The sequence below is a fragment of the Equus quagga genome, chromosome 3 (assembly GCF_021613505.1).
Source record: "Equus quagga isolate Etosha38 chromosome 3, UCLA_HA_Equagga_1.0, whole genome shotgun sequence".
NCBI classification, from domain to species: Eukaryota; Metazoa; Chordata; class Mammalia; order Perissodactyla; family Equidae; genus Equus; species Equus quagga.
Genome location: NC_060269.1, coordinates 116,903,973 through 116,921,250, shown reverse-complemented (window position 1 = coordinate 116,921,250; position 17,278 = coordinate 116,903,973). Strand labels below are relative to the sequence as shown.

General features: G+C 37.2%; 1 protein-coding gene across 2 annotated transcripts in view; it reads right to left on the bottom strand.

Moving 5' to 3' along the window:
- Window positions 1-17,278, bottom strand: part of LOC124236678 (tyrosine-protein kinase TXK) — a 63,285-nt gene that overhangs the window by 16,041 nt on the left and 29,966 nt on the right. For both annotated transcript variants that reach the window (XM_046655625.1, XM_046655624.1), the window contains 4 exons: window positions 13,132-13,211; window positions 12,059-12,186; window positions 6,889-6,963; window positions 4,216-4,387 (listed from right to left, as the gene is read on the bottom strand). In XM_046655625.1, the coding sequence (XP_046511581.1) occupies window positions 4,216-4,387; window positions 6,889-6,963; window positions 12,059-12,186; window positions 13,132-13,211 (455 nt within the window). The remainder of the gene's footprint in view (window positions 1-4,215; window positions 4,388-6,888; window positions 6,964-12,058; window positions 12,187-13,131; window positions 13,212-17,278) is intronic.

Below are 17,278 nucleotides of genomic sequence, written 5' to 3'. Positions count from 1 at the left end.
ATACCCACATATAAGCATTTGAGAATTGGAACATTACACTGCATTTGCTTAGCAAGATCACTGGCAAAAATCTATCAGAAATAAGACAAAAACAAATAAATAAACCTTCATGTAAGTGGTTCACTTTAACAAACAAGACAAATATTTCCCAGGGGGATAGAAAGATGCAAACAGAAAACGTATCTTCTTGTTTGCTGTAACTTTACTACCTATTCATACAATTTTTTCTCAGTCTAGAAAAGTGTACATGACTCATCGTAGGGTAAATGTCATATTTATTTAAATTTGTTATTTAAATATTGTCACACTCAGCAGGCTTCTCCTCTCCTCCTCTTCTAATTATTCTCTTTCCCTAAGTGATCCCATTGAGTCTTGGGGTTTTAAATGTCATCTCTGGTGACCATACTGACCTCTTTCCTGAACTCCAGATTCATGTAATTACCTGACCTCTTGGTCACACTTGGCTATCTAAGAGGCTTCTCAAATTCAACATGCCCAAAGCAGAATTCTTGATTTTTCCTCCAAACCTGCTCCTCCACCAGTCTTCCTCCAGCTCAGTAAATGGTGCCACCCTCTGCCTAATAGTGCACGCCAAAACCCTGGTTTTGCACCTGTGTTTCCCTAGTTTTCTCCCATGAACTGCCACATCTACTGTATCAGCAAGTCCTGATGACACTGTCTCAAAAACGGATGCTGAAACTATTCTCTTCTGTCTCTCTCCACCCTCCTCCCCCCACCATCATCTTCTACCCAAACCATTGCAATAGTTTCCAACCTATCTGTCCACCCCCACTTTTGATTCCCAAAAATCATTCTCCACTTAGTCGCCAGCATGGCCTATTTAAAATATAAACCAGATCATTTTTCTGCTCAGAACACGTCAAATCTCCCTTGACCATCCAATCTAATTGAGGCTCCAACCCATCCTTGTGTCTCTATCACTTCATTCTGTTTTGTAGTCTTAGCCCTCACCTCTCTTTGAAATTATATTGTTCATGTATTTATTAGTTTGCTGTCTGTTTCCCTTCCCATCCTTCCACTAGAACATATTCGTAACACAAGCCCTTTAAGAATAGGAACCTTACCTGTCTTACTTATCATCGTATTTCTAGTACTTAGAACACTGCTTGGCACATAGCAATAGATAAGTGTTGAATAAATGAATGAATGAATATAAGAAAACTGAATGATGCCGTTGATTTTTAAACATATTTAATATTTGGAGGGCTCAATAATACTTCATTTATTATTAGAATATTAAACAAAAATTATTTAAATGAAATCATATTTAAATAATAACGCCTAGGAATCCAACTAAAAACTTTTATTATCAATATTAATTACCCCTGGAGAAAGACACTTTGAGAGGTGGAGGCGAGATAGGAGTGTTTTCCGTTTTTACTTTATTCATTTTTGTGTAATATGAATTTATAATGTTAAAGCTTTTCTTTCAAAATCTAAGATATTTTGGCATGAAGACATGATGTAGAAATAATGAATGAAATGAAATGAAATGAGATGCAAGTGAAAAGGTTCTTAGATAAATTAAAATTACTTACATATGTATATTTTTATTGTTATAAATATAATTACCTCACATAGCTCAGACATGCACTGCTGCTAATAAGCTACATCCACGGACAAACTCATAGTTCAACAATTACAATGAAGGATCCTTTAAAGGCAATGCAGTGTTGTAATACTTTAAAGAAAATGTAATACTCCTAGTCAAAAGAGCTGAATGCAAGTTTTTGTTTTATCTCCTATTGACTGCGTGACCAAGGGCAACTCATTCAAGATTTCTAAGCTTCAATCTTTTACATGTGAAATGGGGAGAATAGAACCTGTCCTTCTTCCTTCCAATGAACATTAAATGAGATCATGTACGTGAACATATTACAAAAAGTATACACCAAAGTTAAGATACAAAGATAAAATTTTAAAGTTTAGTAGGATTTTATGGGCTGAAGTTGTCTAAGAGGGAAAAGACTGTTGCCATTTTTTTCCATTCTTCTAAACAACCTTTAGCAGATGTTCTGGAAACCCCATGAGTACAGGCCTCTAATATAGGCAACACCCTTGAAATACAGTGATGAAGAGCACAGGAGAGATTTACAGTTGCTCCTCTACCGCACTGGGAACGCTACACAGAGTGACAACAATTTTGGTTAACAGTTACAGCCACTACTATAAGATCTGGCATATAATAGCTGCCCAAAAAATATGTGTTGATTATGGATGGACATATTACCTAAGACCATGGGCTTTGTGCCCAGACAGTTCACAGTTCTGATTTCCACTAGAAACTCTACCAATATTTTCTTGTGGGACTGTAGGCAAATTAGGTAAGTTTTCAACATTTCCTTTTTCTCATCTATTAAATTGGGATCTTAATAGAACCTATCTCATAGAATTGTGGTGAGGATTCATTAACTCATTCAATAACCCACAAATACTTTTTGAACCCCAACCACATGCTAGTCAACATTTTAGACACTCACCAAGTTTTAAGAGAACCAAATAAGGTCTTATTATTATGTTCTAGTGGGAGAGGAACAAAACAAATACACATGAAGCTTTGGAGTAGTGACAAGGGCTTTGATGGAACTAATACAAGGTGATACATAGAAAGCAATTGGGTTAGGAGTGCCAATTAAACAGGGTAGTTGGGGAAGACCTCCTGGAGGAGGTGACATTTAAACTACACACTTACAAAAAAGAAGGTAATATATACCAAGCTGTATATGTTTGGTAGATAAAGCACAATGTGTGTCAGCTATTTAATTTTTTAAAGATAAATGTATTTGCAACTGGACATTAGAATGCAACTTTTCCTGCCTCACTTTCAAAAGATCAGGAAAAAATTGACTGTGTTCAAACCCAAAAACATATTAAGTCCATCTGAATTGACTTAAAAATAAGCCCTTAGCCTCATGCCTGCCTCCGTAAAATGCTAGGAACTCTCTCTTCCATTGTCCTCAAAATATTATCATCAGAGATCCTGACCCAAAATGCCCAATCAGGCTTGAACATTTCAAGAATCCCCTCATCATGATGGTAGACATCTCTAATTCTTTCTTGATAAGGATTCCAATACGACTTCAAATTCCCCTGAATCACGTCTCCCCTTCATTCTTTTCTTATTATGCCTATTTAATCCAACACCCAGGAATATAGATTTTATCTGGACATGAAAACATAGGAAATGAATATCACAGGAGATGAAGACATAGGAAAACCATGGTCTGATATAGGTAGTATCAGGGAGCAAAGGCCACTAGGGTAACCTAAGGAAACAAAAAATGTCTTTGGGAAGTTGATGTCACTAGAAAACTGTATTCACCATAACTTCTCTTGGAATTCATTTTATTATAAGTGGATGGAAAGAACATTTTGATAAGACACTTGGCGTATGGGTTGAAAGCCCCAAGGGACATCATTGCTCTGCCTTCAAAGGAGAATGGGTCCAGTTAGTCACTTCTGGGTTTTTTGTTTTTGTTTTTTCTCAATCGAGGTCCGCAAGTTTGGAAGAGAACCAAATTGCTTTGGTTAATAAAATAGAATCTAGAAAATGCCATCTGGAGTTTTCCTTCTTCACCACATTGCTGATCTCCTAAGTAAATGTTGAACAAATACTTAAAGAATGTTGATATGAATTCTGCCAAATTATTGGCCTGCCCTGGTCCAGCCCTGGTTCCAGACATAAACCAGCCACAGGTCAACTGAGTCAAAATGCTGATCTGGGAAATCACAGAAGTTAAGAGCAGAGTCCAATGGTATGCAAAGAGCAACTTCTGTAAAAGTTCATGATTCTTAAATTCTCTGAAAGCAAATTCTTTATCCTTATATTACTACCTAGACAAAATCAACAGTTTTGCTTCCAGGGAAAAGAAAAAAGTACACTTACTAAGCACTCATCATTAAGCTGAAAAGAACACACATGCTTTTGACTTTCATAGATTATCTCATTAAATTCACACATTGATCCAGAGAGGTAGGTATTGTTATCTCCATTTTTCAGGCGAGGAAACTGAGGCTTAGAAAGGTGAAACAACTCACCCAGGTCACACAGAGGTCAAATAATTTGCCGGAGTCACACAACTAGCTTGGGCAGAGTTGTGATACAAATCCAGGTGTAATGGACCCCCAAACCCAGGATCTTTCCAGGACATCAGTATATTGTATGATACTTATCTGGGTGTTCCTTATACTTACGTCATCACTTTGGCCTCTTCGATGAAATCCTCTTCAGACATGGAGCCTTCATTGATGGCCTTGATGGCTACCTGGATGTGTGATCGCCACTTGCCTAAATGCACCACCCCAAACTGACCACTTCCAATCTCCTCTACAAAAGCCAACTCAGACGGATCGATCTCCCACTTTTCTGCAAAAGTAAAACATCTGTGTTACAAGTAGGGAAAAGGATGTTAAAATTTTAGAGCAAGAAAAGATCTAGGAATTATCTGCACCTATCCTCTTCTTTTACAGAGAGGTTAAAAAATTTACAGATGAGTGGAGACGAGCTGTAACCATTTTTAATACTCTCACTGTGGCTTAAACGTGTAATTCCAGAATTCAAGTTTAAAAAGACAAACTTTACTTACTTGGAGAAGAATTATAGATATCAAAACATGCCTTCTTTTTCTAGAGAGACCGAGGATGAACCACAGTTCTGTACTTTTCTAAACTAAACCTACCAAAGGTAGACCTGTGACCCAACATACTCATGTTTCCAGTTTGTTTATGTCCTGGTGAGTAACTTTGTGAGGCAGGTAAAATTTGGGCTGCCCGGCTCCATTTCAGATCCTTCTGCTGCTCCTACACCCACTCCCAGCACTAAAGGGCTTTTCTGCCCTGGTCTGCTTAGGGAAAAGTCTAATCAATGCGTCTAATGAGTCCAATGTCAGGATTCTAACCCACATATATGTAATTGTATGTTTGAAGTGAACTTTGTGTTACTGTATATTTCTCATTCTATAGAATCAATCAGGAACAAAGAGCTCTTTTTAAAATAACACTCTCGAAAACTCTCACTCAGATCTGTTTTTACTATCTCCTTTTATATAACAATACCGCCCTCTGCTGGAAGTTCAGAATAATGCATTCGAAAGAATTGTAAGGGCTGATGGCCCCTTGTACCAGCTTTGCAAAGTACTCCGCCTCCCAATAGTAGGCGTCTTTTTAAAGTAGCATGGAAAATATATTCATGACCTTGGGATTGGCATAGATTTATTCAATAGAATATAACCATAAAGGAAAATATTGGTAAATTCATTAAAATCCTGCTCATCAAAAACACCTCATTAAGAGAGTGAAAAGGCAAGCACAGACTGGGAGAAGATATTTCTAAAACACAAAACCAACAAAGAATTCCTATTCAGAATATGAACAAGTCAATTAGAAAAAGGTAGATATCCGATTTTTTAAGGGTTAAAAGAACTCGAATAGTGTATTCTCTCACAAAAGAGCATACCCAAATGGTCACTAAACCTATGAAAAGTCGACCAACGTAATTAGTCACCAGGGAAATGTGTATTTAATTCATAATGATATACCACTACACATTCACCAGATTGGCTAAAGTGGAAAAAAAAAAAAACCCACACACATACCAAATTTGGCAAGGGCAACTGTGTGGAGCAGCTGGAACACATATACACTGTTGATTGAAATGTAATTTGGTACAAGCTCTTCAGAAAAGTAACTAAATTTTGTTAACTCTTTGGAAAACTGACTAAATCTGTGTGTGTACATACCCCATGACCTGGCAATTTACTCTTCAGTATATATCCAACATTGCTGGAGCATAGATATGTACTAACTTCATTAAAAGACAGGCAAAAATATTCATAACAATATTATTTATAAGAGACAAAAATTCGTTACAACCCAAACGGTCATCTAAAGGATGGGTAAATCAATTGTAATACAGTCATGCAATGGAGCACTATGCCACAATGAAAATGAACCAACCACACCCAACCCCGTGGGTTATTTCACACGTGGAATGATGAGAGAAAGAAGCCAGACACAAAAGAATGCACAGCATCCAATTCCATTTATATAAAGTACTCAAAACTAGGCAAAATTAATAGAGCTATAGATTTTTGAATTGTGCACTGTTCTGGATGTTAAAAAATGGAAACGTTTATATTTTTTTAATTAAAGAGGTCTGTGTTTAACGTAGGTAAATTGTTAAGGGTAGAACTTTTATTATATATAGTACTTAGAGGAAAGAGGAATAAGTCAGTCACCCATGCCCCCCGAAATCACCCTTCCATCCCGATTAACATAGAGACCCTGAGTCCTGGTTACTTATTACAAAATATAATTGTGTTATATATTTTTTTCTTTTAGTATATTTTGAATCCCACTAACGAGAGAAATTTAAGGAAATAAATTGTTACCAAATCAGAAAACAGGATTCTTTGACTCTTATTTATTCTCACAGATTTGTAAATACCACATTTGCTGGAAAATAATTCAAATCAAACTCTGTACAAGTTCTATTTGAAAAAGGTGAAGAGGACACTTTTAGCAGCTCATCTGAGCTGGTTCTCGTGGGGAGCAATCATTTCCCAGTCACCCACGTAACGAGAGAGCAACAACCCAAACACTCAAATAGAAAGAATTGTCGTGTGTCAAAGGGCTCCTAATAATGTATAATGAATTTAAAATAAAAGTGCAACATTTTTCCCCAAAGTTTAAATTGCCCCTATGAGATACATTTATTTAAATATCTCAGAAGGTGGATTTAAACTTTGAGAAGAAATATATCTAGATAGACATCTCAAAAGAGCTGAAAACTTGAGGAACGTTGAGGGAAGCTGAGGTGGATTCCTGAGTGGATCTGATACTCCACTTGAGCATGCATGCATACTCTACCATAGCTGAAACCAGCCGTGGCCGGCAAACAATTGCCCATCAGCCCAACTGGGTAGCGGAGACGCGTCATGAGACCTAGGGAGAAAGAGAAATCAGCATTTCAATCCTAGTTACAATATAAAAGAAAAAAAACGAATATACTAGAAGATAGCACCATTCTTTAAATAAATTAGTCAAAAAAGTATGGTACAAAAACCAGTCAAAAAAGTATTCTGTTTGCTTATTCTTCCCATTTGAAAAACATTTTTCATTGAACACAAATTAAAGAATCCAGGGAAATATAAAGATGAAATAAAGGTCTCTCACAAAATCTTAGCATCCAGAGACATATTGTTATCATTTTGGTGAACATCTTTGCAAAAATCTCCATACGTGTATTTGAAAGCATGTACACATCCAATGTTTCACAAAAGCGTAAATATTTTGCTATAAGCTTTTTGCACTCAATATGTAATTGATACATGTCAATGACGATAAACAGATACTGAAGTTATTTCCAAGATTGCACTATTGTAAAATATACTGTATGCTCTTGAGCATACATTTGCATGCGCCTCTCAAATGATTGCCTCAGGATAAATTCCTTAAAATGTGATTTCCTGATCAAAGAATGTCTGGAAAGATTGCACTAATTCATTCAACCACCAACAGTTTATAAGCATAGAAATTTTGCCACTCTATTCTTTGAGAGCAGTTTATTTAAAAAAAAAAAAAGCATGATTTTTTTGTTTGGGTCAACATGTAGTATTCTACACAGTCAATTTCAGATTGGTTCAACAAGCATTTATTATTCATTTCTTCAGATAATATTTATTGAGGCCCTGGTATGTGTCAAGCATTATCTAGATGGTGGGAGATAGCAGTGAGTAAGACAGTGATGGCACCTGCTCTCATGGAGCTTACATTCTAGTGGGGGAAGAGAAAATAAACAAGTACATGCACACACAGGAAAAAGCAGGAGATGATGAGTGCAAGGCAGAGTAGATGGAATATAGCTGCTCTAGAGTGGGTGCTCAGGGAAGGCCCTTCTGACAAAATGACAGCAATGCTGGCATTGATGGACAAGGAGCCACCTTACAAAGATCACAAGGAAGAGCATTCCAGGCAGATGGAAGAGCATGTGCAAAGGCTAGAAGACAGAAACAAGCTTGGCCAGTAAAAGAACAGAAAGAAGCATTACTAAGTGCCTATTGTATGCAAGACGCTCTTCTAGGTAGTTCCCAAAGATCCCAGAGGATCCAAATATGAGTAAATGAGGACTCTGCACACAGGACCTCCATCTCGGTGAAGGAAGAGGCAGAGAGAGGCAATTCCAATATAAAAGGAATGAGTTCTGTGCTGGAGATACACAAGGTGCTCTGGGACACAGAGGAAGAGCACCTCACATATTGTTGGATTCAAAGAAGTCTTCTGGGAGGAAACGATACCTGAGATGAATCTGACCAATGGAATTAACCCATGAGGAGAATATATGAAGGACATTCTAGGCACAGGTAACGGCATGAGATGATACTTAGAGGTGTGAGGCAGGCAGGATGGGGGGTACTTGAGCAAAAAGCAAGAGGCAAGGAGGGGCAAGAAATTACTCTTGAGAGGTAGATAGTATTCTGGTTATGATGGGCCTTGTAAGCCATGCTAAGGAGCATTATGTCTTCATGCAGGTGAAAAGAAGCCATTGAAAGCTCCCAAACAAGGGAGTGGCATGACCAGACTTACATTTTCAATAGATCATTCTGGCATTAACATAAAGGATGGATTAACAGGAAGTCAACATCAGAGACAAGATGAGTTAAGAGGCCATTGCAATTGTCAAAGTGAGCAATGATTAAGGCAGCAGTACTGGACAGGGAGAGGCAGGGACATATACAAGACACACTTAGGATATGAAATTAATTGCATTTGATAATTAATCAGAAGTTAGACATTAAGAAGAATGGAAGCATCTATTGTGACTCCTGTATTTCCAGCCCCTGTAATTGGCAGAATGATGATACCATTATCTGAGACAGACAATAGGAAAAGGAGTCGGTGTGGAGGGAGAGCAATGGTATAAGATGAAGAGTTCCATTTTATCGTTGAAGTTCAGGGCCTGTGAGACTGCAAGTCCTGTGTCTATCAGGCAGAAGAATTATGCAAAGGGAAATGTCTAGGGGGAGAAGAGAAGTGATGATGGATGCCTGCAGAACACCAATGTTTAAAGGAAGAGTAGAAGTAGTACTCACCGGAAAGATCCATAAGGAAGGATCTGAGTTAGAGAAGAACAAGAAAGGGTGGTCTCAAAACATCTAGGGAGCAGGGAAGTTCAAGGCAACGCTATCAAATGTAGCAGAGTGGACTTGAAAATATGAGAACTAGAAAGCACCACCTTATGGTGGTCACTTTGAAAAACAAATGGACAGTGACCAAATGGAGACAGTGGATGTGGGCACATTTTTCCAAAAGTGTGATTTAAAAGAGCAATACCTAAAGGAAAGAAGGCCCAAGGAGGGTTTTGGTTTTGTTTTTCGAGCGGGAAAGTCTTAAATGTGTTTACAGACTGAAGGGAGGCCAGAAGAAACGGAAAAGATACAAGAGAGAAAGGAAGAGTGGATGGTGGGTGGTCCCGATGGGAGAGGAGTGGTGGGAACAGGAGCACAGGCTTGGCCTTACCACTCCCAGGGGGAATGAGGTGAGGATGAGAGCATGACAGTAGGAGGACAAGATTGAGGTAGCTCATGCCTGGTGGCTTCAATTTTCTTAATGAATAGACAGTGAGGTGATGTGCTGGTAGGGCAGTGGATAATGTTGGGGAAAAGAGGAGAAGGGTAAAAGTTTAAACAGAGAACAGGAAAGGACGTTTACCAGTAACTCTGAAGACCTAGTTGAGGTTAGAGCTCTCATCTAGTTGAGTCTCTACAACACATAATCCAAATAAAGAACAAAAAAAAGAATTTCCTTAAGACCCTAACACTTTCCTCTGACTTCAAAGTTTTTATTTGTCAAATACTTTTAGTCTATGAATTGCTACCAATGGTTTAGTGATTGAAGTGATTTAGCAAAAGAAGTCTGTCACTCTCTTTGCATTATCCTTACTTCTGGTAAGGAGACAGATTGTCATGGGCTAAATTAAGCAAAGGTCAAAAAATATACAGGATAGTCAAAGTTCCAATTCACCGTCTCTTCTAAAACTGTACGCTCCAAAATATCCTCCAGTGACATGATTTGACTCTTTCTGGAGGAGAAAGCAGTAGTTGAATACAAGTAGTTGAATACTAGACTCTGGTTCCAGTATGTTCAACGGCTCCAATGGTTTCAAAGATTTCTGTGAGTTCAAATCTCAGTGCAGATATTTATTAACTGTGTAACCTTGAGCAAGTTACCTCAAAACTCATGCCTCAGTTTCCTCATTTGTACAATGGAGATATCAACAGCGCTTACCTCATAGGATTGCTCTGAAGATTAAACAAATAATATGCATAAAAGCACTCAGAACAGGTCTGGCTCAAAGTAAATCTACAACAAATATCAGCTATTTCTGGTCCCATGACTTTCCTCTTATCATCCTTCTTTCTTGTTGCCGTCTTTCTTTTCTACTTTCTTTCCTCTCTAATAAATAGTAGCCATAGTTATAAATTTTCAACCCCTGTTTTTTATTTCATTTTATTTTTTATTTCTAAATTTTTATTTTTTATTTTTATTTATTTTATTTATACATTTATTGTTTGATCCAATTTTTTATTTTAAAATTTGTCTATATGGTATTTTATACATTATAAGAATAATTTATGTAAGATAAAAAAATCAAAGCTTAAAGCAATCTGTAAAGTGGAAAATAAAAGCTGCCCGTACCCCCAGTTGCATTCCCCACACGTAAACATTAGCAGTTTGTAGTCTGTTATAATCTTATTAGTATTAAATCATTATCTAAAGTTTAACAGAGCTTTTCTATGCACACATATATGTGTGAACGTGTATTTTTTTTTATGAAGTGGGACTATACTCTAAATATACTGCTTTGCACTTCTGGTTTTTTTTTTTTTTACTAAACAACTTATCACTAACATCTTTTCATGTCAGCACATCCTGATCTACTTCGGTATTTTTTTTTAACCTCACCACCATAACAACTCTGTTTCTTAGATTTTTTTCTTTGAAGGAAGGGGAGAGAGGCGTGTGAAGGAGAAAACTCAGAACTCGTCTCCTGATTTGAAAGGTTTCTATCTCTGGCCACAAATTCATCCTGCCTGGCCCCACCTAGACGCATTGCCACTTTCTGTCTAACCAAACTCCCAGTGACCATCTGGAATATCCATGTGGACTCATTCCTTCTGTGGATAAAAATTTCCTTGGATTTATTTCTGATATTTAGAACCAACGTAATGGAAAAGTGGTCACTTTCCCAAAGGGATGTTTTATCAACACACTTTTCATGAGAGAAATCTAAAAAAGCACTGCCTGACAAGAAGTCAAAACAACTTGAAAAGTTACAATGGATTCCAAATTCTATAATGCTGAGGCAAGAAGATTCCCCCATGGGCTCAAAGTGGTCTGGCAGAGGTGGGGTGAGGGCTAAAGGCCAGAGCTGTGATTATAATTGTGGTGGAACTTTCTGGAATCCTACATCTTTCCATGGATGATAGGTTTGCAGAAATAGCAATTATTGCAAACCACTGCTGGGGAAGGGGGTTAAATATGCCTCTGGTATATTTTGGTCAAACTGTAATTGTGAAAGGCTGTATCCTGTGTAACTTTTTCTCTTCTTCAAACAAGAAAGAGCAGAGAATGAGAGATTTAAGAGTAATCTTCTATGGCAATTGTCTAAAGTAGGGAGCAAATTTATGGAGGCGAAGAGGAGGAAGCATCATTGTTTAGGGCATCTGAAGTCCTATTACATTTAGCCCTTTGTAAATTTCAAGAACAAATGCATAACGACTAAGTAGGCTCTTGCTTCCCAGTCATCTATCATTTTTCTAACCTGGCAGAAATGTAAAAAGTCAACCTACTTCTTGCCCCCTGACTAGAAAAACAAAGAAGCATCAACAAAGAGAATTGCTCAGACGACAGGTTTTATTTCAAGCTCGTAAACATTTCTACAGGGATATTTGCTCCTGTTAAGTATCTGAAACCAAAGATGCATTGCCTGTCTGAGGCCTGGCTCTCCAACTCTCCCAGCCTGAAGTTCCTGACTTACCGGCTGCATTGTGCTGGTGATACCAGATCAAATCAGGGATTGATTCAAAGAGGTGCCTTTCAGCCACGTACCACTGTCCAGAGTCATTCCTTTTAATCTGATAATGTTTGATGGTAGCCTCCATACTTCTACAATCAATAAAATGTGAATTCATAAACAAGTAAAAGATCACTTTGGAACTAAGTTAATTCATTAAACAAAAGGATCCCACCTCTAAAACTCTTATGCTAGCAACACGACATTCTGAAGAGTGGACTGGATTAAATTAAACAGATGCCTTACCACCCTGGGAAAATTCCTCAGCTACCTTACCGGGGCCTTAGATTCAACCACAACTTCAGCCTAAGTTGTCTAGGTGACAAGTCTAGTGTTCAAAAAGTAGAGCTCATAATGGTCACTTACAGGTATTTATTGAATATCAGGCATCGTTGAATGAATGAACAAATGCACCATGAGGGGTGTGAGCAGATACGAGACAAAGGGAGGAAAACCAATATAAAGTGCATTGATGAGCAGGTTTGCCATGGGCGACTGGTTAATCCCGCTAGGAAGCTATGAGAAACTGTGGAACACACCTCAGAATTGTCTCACTACAGTGCAAAGGAGCTGAGGGACTTACCCTCCATTCCTCGTTAACAGAGGGTTGTGCCTAGGATACTAGCGCTGAGGCACTTCGGGTCTACCCATGGGGTACACGAGTTCCCACAGGGAGAGAACATCCCCAGGCAGAGAGATACCGGAAGGTTTCTGAGTGTGGGAGAACTCTGCAGGTAAACCCCAGGGTAAACCAAGGAATATGAGGAAAGCACCACTAGTATCTGCTATACCTAATCTAACCTCCTCACTTGATAGTTGAGAAAAGGAGATGAGAGACGTTAAGTAACTTATCCATTATCACACTCGGAGCTTGTTAGGGATACAGCTTGAACTGATTAGTTGTCCTAACTTCCAGGCCAGCAATCTGGCCTCTTACATTAGGCTCTTGCTTACATTTTCTATGTGATGGTGTCTCCATTAAAAAGACTGTCCCAGGGATTATTATTTCTAAAGTGATCAAAACCACCATTGCTTACCTTCTAGCTCTTATAAACACAGAAATTGTGTAGGATCCCAAATGCCTTGAATCTCTGACAATAAATGCTCCTTCTTTAGCCTGAAAAATCATTCATTCATTGTATAAGTTTATTCCTTATTAGGGAGAAAGACAAACCTACAGCTCAGTTATGATCACCAAGCTATACTGACTTACTATAAAAGGATGGGATTGTTTTTACACATACATACAATCTTATCTCCCTTACAGGTTTAGAAGTCATACCTGTAAAATAAAATATAATTGGGACAAGAATTTGTAATGTATGAGTATTTTAAAACTTTGCCCCTGATTCTTCTAAGAAAAATTCTGCATTTGACAACCTTGTACCCAACCATTTATTTTTGTTATGTTGATCAAGATAATAGATTAAAGTAGCTCACGAATAGGAAGAAATCTGAGACAGACTGAAAGGACTGTACTTTGGAAGGAAAGAGGGGCCGGCTCCGTGGCCTAGTGGTTAAGTTCGCGCGCTCCACTGCGGCAGCCCAGGGTTTGGATCCTGGCCACAGACATGGCACTGCTCGTCAGGCCACGTTGAGGTGGCATCCCCCATCCCACAACTAGAAGGACATGCAACTAAGATATACAACTGTGTACAGGGGGGGTTGGGGGAGATAAAGCAGAAAAAAAAAAAAGATTGGCAACAGTTGTTAGCCCAGGTGCCAATCTTTAAAAAAAAAAAAGAAAAGAAACAACATGGCAGGTGAGTGTGAGGGAGACAGGGAGAAATGCATCTAGAGAGGCTGGGAGTGGGAAAAGAGACCAGAGTTAGTGATAAAAATGGACAGAGAATAGATTTGGAGGAGTCTGGAGAGAAAAGCAAGAGGAGCCATTTTAGTTGCTGTAGGAGTACGGAAGAGAGGAAAAGAGAAATGGCAGGTAGAAGAATATTCTAAGCTGATGTTAGGTTATGAATTGGATCTTCATTGACATTCTTTGAGAAACTCCAATAAAGCTGTAAATTGCTTTCAAATAATCTTGAATGTTGGACTCTTTTATTTGGTTGGTTTATTCAATACTGCAAAAAGTTTCCGCTTGACTGAGTGTGCTTACACTTGTGAAGAGCCCAAGTGTAAATATCTCAGAATCTTGTCAAACCCATGAAAGTTTACGCTTAGGAATATCTGATGAGTTGCTCGAGAACTGCACAAGCAAAACAGTGTGGTCTGACCCTCAAGGCAAACAGGACACATTAAGCAAAGTCTTCTCCTGCTCCTTCTAGCTCACCAAGAGACAAGCTTCATTTTCTAGTTGAGTTTTTCAACCAAAGAATCTCTTATAGCCATCTAAAATGATAAAAATCTAGCTTTCATTGAATTCCTACTGTGTGCAAGGGTTGCATTACATACCATAGGAGACACAAGATGTAAAAAACAGAGATGTAAAAAGCAAAGAGGTATGTATGTAGTATATATACATATACATATATATAATATGCATATAATAAAGTTGTGTATGTAGTGATCTCTTCTAAAGCTTCAGAGTAGAATGAATATAAACAACATTCATGACCACAAGCAATAGAACTAAAAATTAATAACAAACTCCAAAGTAAAAAGCCCCAACAACCTATAAATTTTTAAATTCTCTTTTGTAAAACTCAAGGAAATTCAAGTAAAAGTGCAAAATATCTAGAAAATAATAAGGCAACACTACGTATCAGAAACTTTGCTATATAATTCAAGCAGTACTCAGAAGTAAATTCAGTCTTATTACTTATCTCAATAAAGGAATACAAATAAGTATATCCAACTCAAGAAGTTAGAATAAGAACTATAAAGTAAACTCAAGTAAAGGAGAAGAAATTAATAGAGACAAAAGCAGAAAATAATAAATCTTTTATAATAATTTACATATTTTAATATGTATTACTATATGTATAATACTTTAATATTTTATAATCATTTAAATATTATTTACATAAAAATATAATATACTACAGTTAGTAATTAAACAAAATACAATACAGCTTGTAATTCAAAATCTGTCTAGGGAAAAACAATAAAATAGATAAACTACTAATTAACCTAATCAATAAATAATGAGAAAAATCAATCAAAAATAAGTTACAGGATCCAGAAAAAAATTAAGAATCTTCTTGACTCTATACAATAAATTTTAAAGCTTCGATGAAATGCATAATTAACTAGCAAAACATAACACTTATCAAAATGGATTCCAGAAGAGCTAGAAATCTTAATGGATCTACTGAACTGAAAAATGGATAGTTTTAAAACAGCTACAACATTAAAAAACATTACCGTACACGTTGTGATGTTGCCAAATCTTAAATTTAAGAAATGGTAGACAGGTTAATCAAGAGATTCCAGAGCAAATGAAAAGAAGAAAAACTTCTAAATTTCATACAAAGTGAGCTTAACATCAAGACCAACAATACAGCAAAGATCGTGGACAAAAGGGAAAACTACTAACCAGTCTTCAGTCATATCAATACAAAAATCCTAAATAAATATTAACAAACCACACCCAGTAGCACAATAAAGGAATAATGCACCTATCCCAAGAGGGATTGCACACATGAGGGCAAGAGTAATTCGATATTCGGGATTTCATTAATGTAATGAATCGTATTAATAGATCTGAGGAGAAAAACTCCAAGAACAACTCCATAAATGTTGAAAAGGCATTTGACAAATTTTAACTTCTAGTATCAATTTTTAGAAATTCTTGATAACGTACGAATATATAAGTACTTCCTCAACACAATAGCGCTTATTTACTTTATTCCCAAGTCCAGCATCATGCGTTAGGTGAAAATCGTTCCTTAGTTGGAAAAATCAGAAAGGCCCACTGCCAGTACTGGTATTTAACACTGTTCTGAGATAATAGCCAATGCAATTAAGTGAGAGGCAAAAACTAGAAATACTGTATTAAAATTATAAAACAGTGGGGCCGGCCCCGTGGCGCAGCGGTTAAATTCACACGTTCTGCTTCTCCGAGGCCTGGGGTTTGCCAGTTCGCATCCCGGGTGCAGACATGGCACCACTTGGCACGCCATGCTGTGGTAGGCGTCCCATGTATAAAGTAGAGGAAGATGGGCATGGATGTTAGCTCAGGGCCAGTCTTCCTCAGCAAAAAGAGGAGGATTGGCAGTAGTTAGCTCAGGGCTAATCTTCCTCAAAAAAAAAAATTATAAAAGAGGAGCTGAAATCATCACTATTTGCTGCTGATAAAATTATGTACTTGAAACCCAAGAGGCTCAACTGAAAAACTACTAAAAAAAAAATTGGAATTCCCCAAAATTGTCAGTTACAAAATTAATTCACAGAAATCAAGAGCTTTCATAAGTATAAACAATAAGATCTACCCATTTATAATAGGAACAGAAAGGAAAAAATACCTTAAAATAAACTTTAATATAAATGTGCAAGAGCTGTATGAAGAAAAAATGCTGCTGAAGAATACAAAAGTGTTCGTTTTTCTCATTAGGCCTTTAATCCATCTAAAGTTTATTTTTACTTGAGATAGGGGTCTAATTTTAATTTTTTCTAGATGAATAATCAATATATGAGTCCCAAACAAATTAGTCCCAAACCCCACTGATTTGTGATGCCTGACAATTTTCCCTAAATCAATCGGTAAATTCAATGCAACCAACAGGAAGTTTTTTTAAACTAGGAGAAGTAATTCTGAAGTTCATATGGGCAAGAATATTTCTGAAACAGAAGCATGATGAGGAGGCTAGCCACACCAGATGAAGCGTCAGTATTTAAAGCGTCAGAATTTAACGGCAGCAGGTGAATGGACAAGCTGATCGATGAAACTAAGTAGAAAGTGCAGTATAGTTCAGACTATGAACGGTGTTTATGATGAGATTGGCATCTCAAATCAATACAGAAAAGATGGACACTTGGTAACCATCTAGAAAAGAACGAAGTCGGATCCATACTTCTCTCTTTACAGCTGGAAAAATTACAAATGCATCAAACATGCATATGTAAAAAATAAAAAATAAACTAAAGCAATCAAGAAACATAGGAGATTTTTTTTATACCCTTGGAGTGAGCAAGGCAATTCTAACCTGATAAACCCTAAGGCCTCATTTTGTCTGAAAAATTCAAATACATAACATTCAAATACTATTCATGGCAAAAAAAAAAAAA